Below are 15,513 nucleotides of genomic sequence, written 5' to 3'. Positions count from 1 at the left end.
TAAATAACGAGAAAATATTCTTATTTTTCAATTTAAATTATATTATTCTGAGTTAAAGAACAGTTGGCTGCTGCATGCAGAAGTTCAGAGGGCAATGTTAGGTATAAATGGTGAAGAGCAATTTATTACAAATAGATCAGAGTTAAATCCCTTTTCCATAATGCATTAGCTACTGCCTTAGGGCATGTTATTTAACCCTTCTGAGCCTTAGTTTCTTCACTTATTAAATGGAGACAGTAATAACCTATGTCAAAAGATTAGAGCAAGGGCTAGAAAAGATAGAAGGGCCTCTAACGCACCAAGCACATTACACGGCATCTAACACACACAAATTGTCTTTTGCTACTTTTCTCCCTGTCTCCTTCAATTTAGATACACATTATTTTATTCAACAATGATCCATTGGGAATCTAGAGTTTGAAAAAAGATGTCAATAATATAACAATATTTTTCAAAAAATTTATATTTTCTTTGTTTCACTTCAAAGTGGTAAATTTGAAAAAGTATTGAAAAATATTTAATGTTAACCTTAAAAAATTAAGACTTGTTGCTAGTTTGAAGTATCATATAATTTTCTGAAATCAGTCAAATATCTCTAGTTGAATGAGAAAATAAAATTTGCCACCTTCCCAAGGGCAGTAGTGTTAGCAATAAAACCATTCTAACCAGGCTGTTTGGGGAATAGAGTTTTCTGGCTAAAAACCCCTTTTGTTTCAACCCGTTACATAAATGTTTACAAGTATAATGGTTTACTTTTCTGCCTTAGAGAAATGTATGTATAGAATATAGTAGCCTCTTTGTTTATAGACTAAGGATCTTTTCATTCTTCATTCTAAATAACAGTTATTATAGTTTGGCAGTGTGGTGGATGGCCTTATTATAAGTAGGAGATTAGGTTGAAAGTAATCCCAGGGTATACTATAAAAAGTTACCAACCCTCCTGTACTTCCTCCCCCTGCAAGTCCCAAGTATCAGTTTTGTTTAGTTTCACTTCTGAATGTTTTCTAGCAAATTGTGATTCTGGTTTCATAAAACTTCAAATTTATTAAGGGAGACTTGAGAGATTATTTCATCTAGCACCCTCATTTCATAGATTAAAATACTGAGATGTAGGTTAATTGACTTGCTCAAGAATACTAAGCACTAAAAGAAATAATTAGTTTTCCTCATTAAACTGACACTTTAATAGTGTCCCAAATTTTGGTGGTTATCTTTGATCTTCTTTGAAACAGGTAGATCGACACTTGAGAAAGCTGGATCAGGAACTGGCTAAGTTTAAAATGGAGCTGGAAGCTGATAATGCTGGAATTACAGAAATATTAGAGAGGCGTAAGTAAAATTTACAGTTTTCCATCAATGTTGGACAGTCCATGTGCAAATCACTGAGGAGACACTTGTCCCATGGAGACTTCTCAGATCCTGCGCTTCTGTGGATGGTGGCAACTGGGTTGGACAGTGTGGACTCTAGCTGCTAGAACTGTTTGGGTTATGGCTACTGAGAGAGGTGATACAGGATACCATATACTCTCTCTTTATTAAAATCACATATTAACTCATTCCATTTTTTAATACGTATATATGTTAGTAAGATGAGTGTTGAGAACAAAGATTTAAAGAAGTACAGCCATCTAGAAACAAGTTAACCATCTGTAATTAAATGTATTGACTTTGCCCTGCCTGCTGGATACACTTCACCTTTGAGGAAGGCTGTTATTTTTTCTTCCCAAGAAGTGCCTTAAGGCTTTTCCTCAACTGTGTTAGTAAGAAAGATTTTAGTTGGTTCCAAAGCATTTCCTCTTTTTCTCAAAGAAGTAAACTTTCTTATCAGTGAGGAGCCACTTTAATATTTCTTTGCAAGGTTCCACTTGATCTGCTATAATTTACCTTTATTCCTTTTTTTTTTTTGATGCATTTCATCAGCAAGAACATGTGCTTGTTTCTACACACTGATGAAAAATTTCTTTACAGTGTTAGGTTATGTGTATATATACACACTGCCTAGAATAGGAGAACAACCCACTCATGAATCCATCTTGGTATCCATAGTTGCATTTTTGTATTCAAAAGTAGATTTATCCCGTCAGATGATCATGTGATTTATTTGTAATACTTTTATTCCAAGGAAACCCTGTCTGAGAATAATAAGTATTTTGAGACAAAATAAAATGTTCTATAGGCGCTCTAATTTTTTTTTTGAAATGCTAATAGTAGCTATGAATAACAATAATTCGTGCCTATTCAGTACTGCAGGAAGGTTAATGAAGCATCCTCTGTAAGGACACAGACACACAAAACTAAATGCAATCAAGTTATAAAATCTGCTCCACCCTGTGCCCTGCCATAATTTCATCTCAAGGGATCAAGATAAACCCAGAAAATTTCTTTAAATGTATTTTAATGCTTGGCGGTAGAGATTCTGTGCCTAACTTCTTTTAGGAAGTCTTTCCTATTATATGTTGTTTTAACGGTCGAAGAATTTTCTTTCATGTAGTAATGTCCCATCACCTAATACTTTAGGATCTCTCTACAGAAAGGTCTTCAACCCAGTATAACTAGTTTGAGTTTTTCAAGATCTTATCAGTAATGGAGTTATAACATCCATTCATCCACTTATGTGGTACCTGCTGTCCTGAATTCACCAATTAGACATTAACATGCCTTGAGCTGTTTTGTACTTAAGGTGAATAGTAAGAAGTGGATTACATATTATTTAGAGAGAGGATGAAATTGGCTCAGGGTGAGATTGGCAGTGGTGATTTTCTAACATGTTTGACTAAAATAATATAGGCATATGCATCAGGGCTTGCCAGTCCTCTGCTAAGTGAGGGTACAGAGTGCCTGTAGTTGATCGTCCTGGAAAGTTCTGCTTGACATTGAATGGAGATGTATCTCTGCCTTTCTTTTTTAGGATCTTTGGAATTAGATACTCCTTCACAGCCAGTGAACAATCATCATGCTCATTCACATACTCCAGTGGAAAGTAAGTTTGGTTTAGGGCAGCTAAAATTTTCAGTACAATTAAAAACTCATTATATTACCTGTGTATTCTTTTTAATTAGCTCCATACAACCAACTGAGAAAAAAAAAAATCCTTCCCTTCCTTTTATTTTGTGAGCTCTCCTTTTTCCTTACAGTTCCTGGTAGACTTACCTTCATCATTTGGGAAAAGTGTATTTGATTTGGGAGTAGAGTGTTTGCTTTTCCTGGAATACATTGAGGACAAATGTATGGTATTAATAGCATCATATACTCCTACATACCGATACCTGATTCTCTCTAGAGAGTATTGTAACTCAAGCCAAATGATAAAATACTTTGGGCTCTTTGTTTTTTTTGTTTTTTTTTTTTGTTTTTTTGTTTTTTTTTATCATCCTTGCTTTTCCAGTGCTTAGCCTGTTTGGCATATAAGAAGGCCTCAAATGGTTGGTGGGTTAGTGAGTAAATGGATGGCTGGTTGGATGTTAGCTGGCTAGAAGACTGCATCAGTATATTTTGCAACAGATCAATTTGATATGAAAGAAGGGTTGATTGAAAAGTCTTCAAAGTTGTAGATAATGTTTTGAGAACCAAATTCCCCTCATGTTACATGTGAAATCATGGTGCATCGTGGGTTACCTATAGTACTTTGCTACTGAAGTTTTTTTTTAATGTGCGGGAAGGCTACTCTTAACAAAACAGGTGACACAGAGGAGTTCTGCTTGTCCTGTCCTCCAAGGAAACATACTGTTCTGTATTCCATGAAGAACTCAGAACATAACTGTACTTGTTTATAACTGAATGAAAGTATTATGTCTTGTCCATAGTCTCTAACATTTAAAAACACATAAATTCTTTTTATATTCAGAAAGGAAATATAATCCGACTTCTCACCATACAACAACAGATCATATTCCTGAAAAGAAGTTTAAATCTGAAGCTCTTCTATCTACACTTACTTCAGATGCCTCTAAAGAAAATACACTAGGTAAGTTTATTATCTTAAATATGAATGTTTGCTTTTTGTTTGTGTTAAAGTGAGGGGAAATGAAACATTCGTTCAGTATTAACGAATCATACAGATTTTTTAAAGTCCACATATGGGGAAAGAAGAGAAAGGAAAAGTGGGACATGAAAATTTTATAGTGACATGAAAATGTTAAATTTAATGATTATATCTGTATTGGGAAATAATGTATTTTAAGCTCACTAACATTATGTTCTCTCCAACCATTTTTATTTCTTCTTTAATTCTACATAGGGTGTCGAAATAATAATTCTACAGCCTCTTCCAACAATGCTTACAATGTGAATTCCTCCCAACCTCTGGCATCCTATAATATCGGCTCATTATCTTCAGGAACTGGTGCAGGGGCAATTACCATGGCTGCAGCTCAAGCAGTTCAAGCCACAGCACAGGTAAAAAGGAAAAGGTTTGGAAATAGCAGGTACATTTGTCTGAATCATTGGCAAACTCTAATAGAAACAACTAGATGTGAACAGAAAGAGTTTTGTTACATTGTATAGTTTCATTTTTATAAATCATAGTTTTATGATACCTGACATTTTATTTGATGAAACTTATGTGCATTAATTTACCTGATTGATAATCGTGCAAACTCCTGCAGATCCCTTCACACAGCGATGGCTCATGACGTGCGTGTTCTTGACAGTGAGCCACAGCACCTGCGAGGACAGTACTTCGCTCTTCCCCAGTGCCAGGGTTTCCTCCACAGCCTCACAGCTTGCACCGCCCTACGTTTGTTCACTGCTGTACAGTTTATATTCCAGATTAAGTTACCAAGTCTGTAGCTCCCTCCTAACTGTGTAAAAACGGATTTCAGATATTCACATAAGATAGCTTAAACTACAGTGATGAAAATAATGATTTAAACAAAATAATATTGGATAAACCAACATAATACTGTAACTAGTAGGACTGAAAAAGAAAAGCTGCATATATATGCGTATTAATATTATCAATGAATGTCTGTTTCAGATGAAAGAGGGACGAAGAACATCAAGTCTAAAAGCCAGTTATGAAGCGTTTAAGAATAATGACTTTCAGCTGGGAAAAGAATTTTCAATGCCCAGAGAAACAGCTGGCTATTCATCATCTTCAGCACTCATGACTACATTAACACAGAATGCCAGTTCATCAGCAGCCGACTCACGGAGTGGGAGAAAGAGCAAGTAAGTTGCACTGTTACAGTAGCCCTGTACCTTTACTAAGTGTGCAGTCTACTTGGCATCCAGCTGCGCTTGGATATATGAAACAAAGGTAGCGTATAATGAATGGATCAGGATGAACTTTGGGGAGGCAGGAAGACATGACATTTTCATTCACACCGCTATACTTTGGAGGAGTAAAGTCTTTAAAAGGTGTTAAACGTCTTTAATCTTTCTAGAGTCTTAAATTGGGTATAAATGACTTCTTTTGTTTATTAGGTTGAGCTATTTTATGGAACTGTTTTCCTTTATAACCCCTTATTTTGTCATGTGTTTCAATATAAATTAATGCATAAAATACAAATTTTATCCTGGGAATTTATTTAAATGAAATTCTTCATTTTTATTCAAAGCAAAGTGTCTTAATTCTTGGTCTTACGCCCATAAACTTGAAACTATGAAAATATCCCTAGATTTTGTATATGAGACTTTTAGGATGATTGCCTGAATCTTAAATATGAAAACTTACTAGCATCTGGCACCATCTATCGCAGGTATCTGCATTTGCTAGATATTCAGACATAATGGAAGTTCAAATGGTAGGCCAGAATAGATTAGCTAATAATTGCATCATAATTTATTTTTAAATATGTTGTATTTCCTATGAGTAAATCTCTAAAGGAATGATCAATGTAGAATTACCATAAAAGTGCTAGATATCTTAAAAAGTAATTCCTCTTAATAACCCAAATTTATTATAACTACTGATAATAAATTTCCCTATTTTTAAAATTTAATTAGTGTATAAATATTGGTACATTACTTGTGAATTTTAACACTGTTTCCTATCTTACACGGGTAAGTAGTCACACGTCGTTTGATGGTCACGATCATTTTCGTCAACTGCTATTGTGTATTTGTATTTTAGATTTTGATGAAGAGTATTCAGTTTGCTTAAAAATACAAAGACTGTCTGCAAGGTAGCCATAACCAATACTAATTCTTAAAACTCTTACCTGTAATTTAAGTCAATGTTAAGTAGCAAGAGATTAAAAAATTATCGTAAAAACATAGTTTGAAAGAATTTTTAAAAATATCTTTATTCTCCAGAAAACAAACAAAAAATCTTAAACAAAAGTAAACTGTTATGAAAATTGTTGCTCTTTATTGCTGTCAACAGTTGTACTCTTAAATCTGTGTCAGGTGAGTTTAACTTCGTGTTAAACGTTAATTTACATGTTTAAAGTAATTTCATTTCATACCACTCATTTGGGAGTTATTCTCCCGTAATTTCTTCTGGATGCTGAGCGAATAAAACTGATACCGTTTTTTCAGAAACAACAACAAATCTTCAAGTCAGCAGTCATCATCTTCCTCCTCCTCCTCTTCCTTGTCGTCATGTTCTTCTTCATCAACCGTCGTACAAGAAATCTCTCAACAAACAACAGTAGTACCAGAGTCTGATTCAAACAGTCAGGTTGATTGGACTTATGACCCAAATGAACCACGATATTGCATTTGCAATCAGGTAAAAATCTGATATGTCTATAAAAGTATAGTCTGAGTAAAATAGAAAACAGAGAATGATTTCATTTTTTTAAGCGCTCTTTTTTCTCCAGTGAAAATACTTTTGATTTCTTCTGTAATTTTCTTCTGCTTCTTATAAAATCACATTTGCTGTAAATACAAAGAGTATAAAGGAATGTGTAAGTCACCCACAATCTCAGCCCTCGGATATAACCTGTAATTAGACATTTTGATTTATCACTACTGTATACCCCACAGGCATGTTGTCTTACCCTGCTTAGGCTTCCATGACAAAGTACCACAGACTGGGTGGTTTAAACAGCAGAACTCTATTTTCTCACAGTTCTGGAGCTAGGTAGTCCAATATGAAAGTGCTGACTGATTCCATTCCTGGTGAGGACTCTTTTCCTTGCTGGCAGAGGGCCCTTTCATGCTGTATCCTCACATGGTGAAGAGAGCTCTGGTGTCTCTTCTTTTATAAAGGCACCAACCTTGCTGGATTAAGATTCCACCCATAGGGCCTCATTTAACCTTTATCATCTCACAGACCCTATCTCTAAATACAGTCACAGTGGGGGGTAGGGCTGCAACACAGAAATTTGGGGGAGAGGCACAAACATTTAGTCTCTTACACGTATGTACACACAGATGCCCATGTGTGTGTTTGTGTGTATGTATGTGTGTGAATTTGACCAGTTGGATCACAGTATATTCTTTATGTAACACTTTTTCACAAAGTCCTGTGTACCAAACATCATTTTTCTTGAAGTAATTTTTAAAAATTTTCTCAGTTATGTGTTATACTGTAACTTTTTAAACCAATATTTAGCTGTAAGTTTTTTTAGTGGTATTAAATTTTTTGAGATTACAAATAACATTATGGTAGGCATTTTTTTATGTAACCCATTTTATACATCTAATTTCTAAGATAATCTTTTGAAATAAAATTAAGTTAAAATATTTGTTGCAGACTACCAAAATTACCTTCTGAAGTTCATTCCAAAACCCGATTAGGAAACGTGCCTGTTTCCTAAACCCTGTCCAACGCTGGATACTATTTTGTCTTGAAAACCATATACCAGTTTGATAGTTTTATATCACACAATCATTTCAACTTACGTTAGTAGTAAAATTGGACCCTTTTTTGGCTATTTTTATTTCTTTTTTTATGAATTGATTCATTGGTGTTGGCTGACTTTTCTATCATTTTTGTCATGTACATTATAAGTACTTTGCTTGGTGTAGGTTTTTTTTGTTCTGTTTTTAATTCTGAAATTCCAGTTTTATGGAGTAATGATTGTCAGTCTTTTTCTTTATGAAGTCAGCTGTGGGTTATATGCTATCAGCCTCCTTGCTTTTTCTCCATATAAATGTGTCTTGCATTTTTTCTCATTTGCAAATGGCTTTATCTAGCTCTTGATCTACTTCAGTTTCTTCACGTTTAAATCTTTAATCCATCTGCAAAAAAAAAAAAAAATCCGTAATCCATCTGCAATTTATTGTGTTTAATGGTGTAAGTTGGCAATCTAGTTTTTGAGAATTTGCAATTTAAGAGTTAGTTAGGTTTTCTACTGTCACCTGACAAACATTTTTTGATATTGGTTATTAAGAAAATACTGTAAAGATCCTGGTAGTAAAAATAGATTACCTACAGAAAAACAAAGATCCACCCTAGATTTCCCATCTGTAACACTAAAAACTTGTTGATGAAATATATCTATAGAGCTTAGAGGGAAAACTCTGAGTGCCCCCCCAAAAGTTGTTAACCAGAGAAGTGTTCGTGTGTATAGAACCACATACAGATATTCTCACTCATGCAGAGAATCATGTGGCATGCCATCTAGTTATAACCCTGTCTGAAACATTTCTCAGTCCATTGAGAACTTAAATTAATTCAAGAATTAGGAAGTTGTATTATAAAATACTGGTGATCAGCAAAAAGAAAAATGAGGAAGGGCAGATAGTAATTGCTAATAAGTTTAGAAGTTTCAACTGTTGACTGCAAAAATATAGATGACCCAAGAAAAAGTAAAAACCTTAAGTAAGTAAGTAACCAAAAAAGAAACTTAAAGTCTTTACGAAAGAAACCACCCACAAAGTTAATTTGTCAAGGTTCCTTCAGATTTTCAAAGAGCACATAATTTCTGTGTATTTCCCTCTGTGCCCCTGCCCAAAAATATCTTTTAGTAAAAAGCTATGAGTCTTTATAAAATCTTTTTTATTAAAAAACTATATACCCTGTTTCTTAATGCAGTTGTGTATTCCCCTCTGTTTTCTAACAGTATCATCAACAAGTTGGATTTAGATGCTTATCGTATAGTCATAATAAAAAATATTTACTTTTATTTTAACTAGGTATCCTATGGCGAGATGGTGGGCTGTGATAACCAAGATGTAAGTATTAAATTTTTCTATTTAGGAATGAAAAAAAATCACAGATTATTACCACTTGAACATTTTTCTTATTTACGGTGTCTCTCAGTCTAAGAAAACAGGTCTGCAGTTATGTTAATTACATTATATTAATGCTAGAATATTTCTCTCCAAAATAGGGTCATGTCCCTTCACGTGTTCCCAATTTAACTCTCTTAAAGCTAGTTTTATAGTTTCATGTGCAGATTATAAATCTCAAAATTTTGTTGTAGGAAAATTAGAAACATCCTCTACTTCCTTTGCTAAATAATACTGTGTTTACTAGAATCCAATTCACTTATCACGATGAAAAATTGGTGTTTTAAAACAGTACATTCTGTCAGGAAGCCTGCCGCTAGCGGGAGTGGGGTGTATGATGTGAGGTTATTTTCCTCCTATCAATGTACTGTTTCCTATTGTGCTCTGCAGCTGTCAGCTGGTAAGAGCCACTTCTGACATGGAAAGTAAAGGAGATTTGAAAGAAAAGAATTCCCTTTTTTTTTTTTTTTTTTTTTAGGAAGCTTAATTTTGGTTAGAGATATATTTTTATTGGATGCTGAGAATATTTTTTCTAGTAATTTCACTCCCTCCTCACTTTTTCAAACTTCCAGCCCCCTTTTCCTACAGAGGACTAACAACCCTGAATTCTAAAGAAGTAAGAATCTATAATGTCAGAATCCTAAGGTTAATAATAGCAGTTTAAAATTTTTAAAAATAATCTGAAGATTGAGCCGAGTTGGCTTGGTACATTAAAGTTTGTGCTCTCCTAACCTGGCAGGGTCTCAACAACATGTTCACATAGATAGAGAAAGACTGTCCTTCCACTTCCCCCTTTAGAATCACTTGTGGGTTGTTTGTGATTTTTGTATAGTACTGCCCCACTGTTCCGAGAACACCATTGTAACCTCCTGAGGCAGTTCATGAAAATGATGCATTTCTGTGAATATCCCATCATACTCTCTGAGCCCTCTCATTCCCACTTGTGCTCTTCTGAGTGCTAAGATTTTCTGTGGAAGTGTAGAACTGCTTAATATGTTACAGAGTAGGATCCCTTTTCTCTGCATATCTAGGACTAGATCTACGCAGAGAGGAGATCCAGGTCACCCCTTTATGTTTTTCATTGCAACTAGCTTATTCTACTTTACAAGGGAGTGAATAAGGTTGAATATTAAATAAAATCTGTAAAATGTATTTAACCTTCTTTGTGAGAGACCCATCTCACTTCTTGTCCTTGAAAGTTGGTATCAACTTACTCTCCAGCTTAACGAGAATTAGTGACTTTTTGCTCATTGCTTGGAATCATAGAATTAGATGCAGAGATGTGTACTTTCTCTGTGCCTCCACTTCCTTATCTCTGAAACCTGTAGTTGGATTCAGTGATCTATAAATCAGCTTCTAGATCTAAAAGTTCTGTTTCCATGAAGCTTATTATTAATATTCAGTCTAGTGGGCATATTATACTCTGTAATCTTGGGAGGTATTAAAAACTATTTCTCTGCCGTTTTGCTTTCCAGTGCCCAATAGAATGGTTCCATTATGGATGTGTTGGGTTGACAGAAGCACCAAAAGGAAAATGGTACTGTCCACAGTGCACTGCTGCAATGAAGAGAAGAGGCAGTCGGCACAAATAAAGGTGGCCGTTTCATTTGACGAAGAAAAAACTTCAACTAAACATTTTATATAGGACTTGAAAAAAGAAGAAAAGAGAAAGAAGACACAATGCATTTCCAGGCAACCACTTCAAGGATTTACATAGACAATCCTGTAAGATCTTGAACTTGAATTTTATGGGTTGTATTTTAATAATGTAAGTAAATTATTTATGCACTCCTGGTGTGCTATGAATATTATTCCAGTTAGCCTTGGATTATTTCAGTGGCCAACATATGCAGACATTTGTACTCCTCAACCATTTTCTCAAAGTAATGGGCATTCTATAATTTAGACTTCAGAGAATTCCAACGATGAAGATTTTAAGAAAAGTATTTTATATTCAACAGGTATGTTCTGCTGCATGTACTGTACTCCAGAGCTGTTATGTAACACTGTATATAAATGGTTGCAAAAAAAAAAGTCAGTGCTTCTAAAAAGAATTTAAGATAATGGTTTTTCAAATGCCTTTATAATAAGCTTTGTTTCTTTGTGAAACTAAATTCAGCAGGCTGAAGGAAATGGTTCATGTGATAAAGTGGGCTGGTGTCCTCTAGAGTACCTGGGTACATAAACAGAAACTCCTGTAGGTAAAAACGAATCTGTGCCATTAGTCTTTATATGTTTCTGCATCCAGATAGAGTGCAGTTCATGGGTGGGGGGAGGGGGAGGGGTGAAGGGGAAAGGGTGTTAAAGTGATACATTTTTATACCAAATGTGTTTATTTTTTTGTGCAAGTAATCCTTAAAATTGGAATTGTATTAGGTGTTAAAATAAAGTTTTTAAAAAATTACTTGTATTTATACTTTACACACTTAATAAGGAAAATTTCTTAATTCCAATTAACTTCCAGTTTTCATAATCTAAAAAGGACAGAGGCCCAGGACACAGAATGCTGTGTAATCTGTGATTTCTTTAACAGTGCTTGGAATTCGTGACGTGAAAAGGGAAAGACATTTTTAATGTAAATTTGAAATGCAAATGTATTTTTCTAGAACATCTCTCTGGCTTTTCCTTTAGTCTAAGAGACATGAAAGAAGTCTAATTACGGTAGATAAAATGAAAATAATGGTAATAGATGTTTTGACTTGAGGCAGTGTGGCCAATTGAAGTAAAGAGAACTCCTAGATTGGAGCTTAAAATTCAGTTCTATTTTCGATACTACCACATACTGGTATGACAGTTAATTCAAATTTTGAATCACTCTGGGCCTTACTAAACCAGGGTGATGCTGGCTGCAGTATGTCTGTAAAGCACTCCTAAGGTTTTATTCTATAGGTGCTATTTAAGTTATAAATTTTGCATAGTGGAGGTTTTATTTATACTATCAAGTCAGGTTGGTAGAAAAATCCTTAAAACTTTAGAAATACTTATTATATCATTTCTTTTATGTTGAAACTTACTGGGTCCATTAGATTTCTGCTTTAATCAAAACCACTTATGAGCCTCTCAGAACTTATTCAGAAGACTATAACATCTATGCAATGCTACCCAGAGGGTACGGAGTAGATGGGGGATTTCAGAGGTCTCTTAGCTTCACGAATCCTCAATTCTGAGCTGTCGCGGACTGATTTTATAGCTGGACAGCCCATAAAACAAAGTTGGTTCGTTTGTGGGCATTCACGATTTCACAATATCATGAGTATCATGATTCCATAACACTCAGTATTTTCATGGAGATTTTATAAACCTTTAAGAAATAATATATAACGTAGCATTCAATTAGCTTATTAGCATGTTGCCTGGAGATGCTCTGTGGTATTGTTTAATCTTCTAATTATATGTAATGACTTTTCCAAATTCATTCATTTTCTAGGAATTGGTCAAAGGAAAAAGCCTTATGTACAGCCTTATTTTAAGAGAAAGTTCCTTGTCTGAGTCAAGAACATCCCTGTTTCCCACCACTACAGCCCCTTTCCGTGTGTGAATTCCACTGCTTACCAAACCACATAGAAAACATTTTGACAAAATTTAACCTCAAACATTGACTATTTTATGAGGCCTCTCTAAAGAAGCAAACTAAAATTTTGTTCACTTATTTAGTAATTGGTGGAACTTGCTAGTATCTGAGATATTACATATATATATATATATAAACGGGCCAAAAATGGAACTACCTCCTCAAAAAAAAAAAAAAATGTGGCCAACTATTAATATTCTTTGAGACATTTGCACCAAGGGGTGGGGTAAACATTTTTGCTATTACAAAATACAGATTGAAAATCTTTGTTCTGTAAAACTTGTATAACAATTGATGACACAAAAAAAGTCCAAATGTGGGTTCACAATTTATAGGTGGTGAAAATTGAGGCCTTACTGCTGTGGAGTGTACGTTAAAATGTTCATGGTGACACATTTGAAGCAATAAATGGCTTAATTAAATGCCTAAATGAAGCTGAGTATTTTGAGAAACATACAGTCATTCTTTTTAAGGGCAGTTCGTTTTTTTGCTCTTTTCTCCTTTAGAGCAGTTTCCACATACTTCAGATTTTAACTGTATTTGGTTTGTGCAGTGTTAGTGCTCTTTGTCTTTCGATCTCAGAAATGGGCTTGTTGATCTAATTAATTATATTAATCTTAGAAAAACAAATGTCTGATACACTTGGGTTGTGAGAGATGAAATATTCTGTGTAGACATTGCAGTGTTTTCCTTCAACTCACATTTTTAAAAGAAATCTTTAACGGATGGGTTTTAAGAGAAAACGAATACCATCAGAAGCATTTATTTTTATAATTTTATGAACATTGAGTACCCAGATGTTGAGAACACGCAGAGGAAGGTAAATTTGGATGTGGGTGTGGGAAGGACAAGCGTGTTAAGTAATTGCGGTACTTGGATGGGTGCTGTGATAGGCAGATACAGAAAGCACTGTGAGGACACTGGGAGACTTCACAGAAGAGGTTTCCTTCGAACTGATTCCTAAAGACACACGAAGTAGGGAAGGTTTTTCAAGGCAAGAGACTGTTCAAGAGCCACGTACACTCTGGTAACCTACAAATACTCTGGAATGAGCAGACGTCCAGTAGGGAGACAGAAGCTTAGCGAATAAAGCCAGAAAACTGAGCAAGAGTCGAAACACGAGCATTTTATACTGTGTCATAGAATTACTTGTCAAGGAGAATAGTGGTGGCATTTACATAGTGTTGGCTAAATACATTCTGATTATTTTTACAGTTTAATGAAACTATAGCACTTTTCTTATTTTAATGTAGGGATGACACAACTAGTCTATAACTTGGAAATTGCTAAAAAGAAATTCTAAATTTAAGGTGAATCTTTTCTCCTAGTTTTCGAAACTACAAATTAGAATCGCTAGTGAAGAATTTTTTGCTTTCCTTATTTAGATGATAAAATCTACATTACCCAGACTGTAATTTCTGACCCAGGATCGTAATATTCATGATTTGATTCTGCTACAGAGAAATAAAGTTTAAAGTGATATAAACATGAACTGACTTCAGAATTGTTTTGTTTTGTTTTTTGATTGAAATTTGACATAAAGAAGAGGCATACCCCTTTCTGGCCATTTCCATTTTAAAGTAGTAAGTATATATACTTTATAAGTCAGTATTTAATAAATTATTAGCATTATTAAAATGTTTATTTGAAAAAAAATTAACAATTTCTTAATAAATTCTTCGGGGTCATATAATCCAGTTTTTGGTTAATCCAGAGCCACCTTTTACTTTCTTTCCTACTGGCAGGAGAGACCATAAAAGAATATTGTAATCATTCATTTCTCGCCTGCTTATTAAAAACTCAGGAGCCAATGTGGGAAATGAGGGTAGGGAATGTATATGCTTGTGTATGTGTTGCTTACCCCCATTCCCCATTTCTGCTTACCTATGTTAATGAATAAGAATAGTTGTTCTTAGGAAAGTCCTATAACTTAGTCTTTAACAGTGAACTAGTTTAAAACATTCACAAGTTTAACCTCAGTCGTAAGGAAAAACAGTGGTCATATTTGAATTTTTTTTGCATTGTAGAATCTAATCCAGCAGAGGGACCCGCCATGCTAATACATTAAAATAAGAACAACTGTAATAGGTACTAAGTTACTTTAAAAAGCTGCCTAGGTTAAATATAATACAGGACACCAGCCAGAAATATTTCTGAATAACCCTGAGTATAAATATGAGTTAGTTGTTAAGAATTTTGCTAATATGTTACTAATTTTACTAATAACTAATATTAAAACTAGCTAGCAGAAAGTTTTAGTATGACCTCTCTCTAGTATTTCTCATTAGAACTTTTAAAAATTTATGTTTATATCCTTGAAGCACTTACGTATTTATCTTTAATATGACAAATGACTATTTTCTTGAATGGGTTTTGCAAATGTGCCAAAAGATGTTTTCACTTTACCAGCGCTTGTCATTTATAAATATTTCAAAAAGAGTCCAATTATCTGTTGAAAACAAAAAAAATAAGCTTACGTATTAGCATATGGTTAAGATATAGAAGTAATCTTTTGAATTTAAGTGGTATATATGTGACCAAAGAGCTATACTGTATCAAAGAATGTGTCTTTCTTATTCACCCAGATTAGCTAAACGATTACCAGCCTTCATTGGAGTGATAAGATAAAACCTCCCTTCTCCATCCCCTGTCAAACAACATCAGTCTTTTAGGTAGTAGATTTGATGCTGTAAAAATTTCAAAATACCCTTCACTTTCTGAAAATAAGAATGGATGACTGAATTGTAATTACATTTACAAAAAGAATGAAACTAAATTATGTGACTATCTTGCGACAACGTTTTGAATGTATTATAGTT

At 34.2% G+C, this 15,513-nt stretch overlaps 1 protein-coding gene across 1 annotated transcript in view; it reads left to right on the top strand.

The window, feature by feature from the left end:
* Positions 1–14,186, top strand: part of ING3 (inhibitor of growth family member 3) — a 28,632-nt gene extending 14,446 nt beyond the window's left edge. The window contains exons 5-12 of the mRNA XM_045792764.2: positions 1,233–1,329; positions 2,909–2,980; positions 3,845–3,964; positions 4,238–4,395; positions 4,976–5,169; positions 6,481–6,673; positions 9,028–9,066; positions 10,599–14,186. Of these exons, the coding sequence (XP_045648720.1) occupies positions 1,233–1,329; positions 2,909–2,980; positions 3,845–3,964; positions 4,238–4,395; positions 4,976–5,169; positions 6,481–6,673; positions 9,028–9,066; positions 10,599–10,715 (990 nt within the window). The 3' untranslated portion in view covers positions 10,716–14,186. The remainder of the gene's footprint in view (positions 1–1,232; positions 1,330–2,908; positions 2,981–3,844; positions 3,965–4,237; positions 4,396–4,975; positions 5,170–6,480; positions 6,674–9,027; positions 9,067–10,598) is intronic.
* Positions 14,187–15,513: the final 1,327 nt, after the last annotated feature.

The sequence above is a fragment of the Ursus americanus genome, chromosome 3, assembly GCF_024610735.1.
Source record: "Ursus americanus isolate L20-20 chromosome 3, mUrsAme1.1.p, whole genome shotgun sequence".
NCBI lineage: Eukaryota > Metazoa > Chordata > Mammalia > Carnivora > Ursidae > Ursus > Ursus americanus.
Note: the sequence above shows the minus strand (reverse complement) of the source record. Positions and strands in the feature narration are given on the sequence as shown.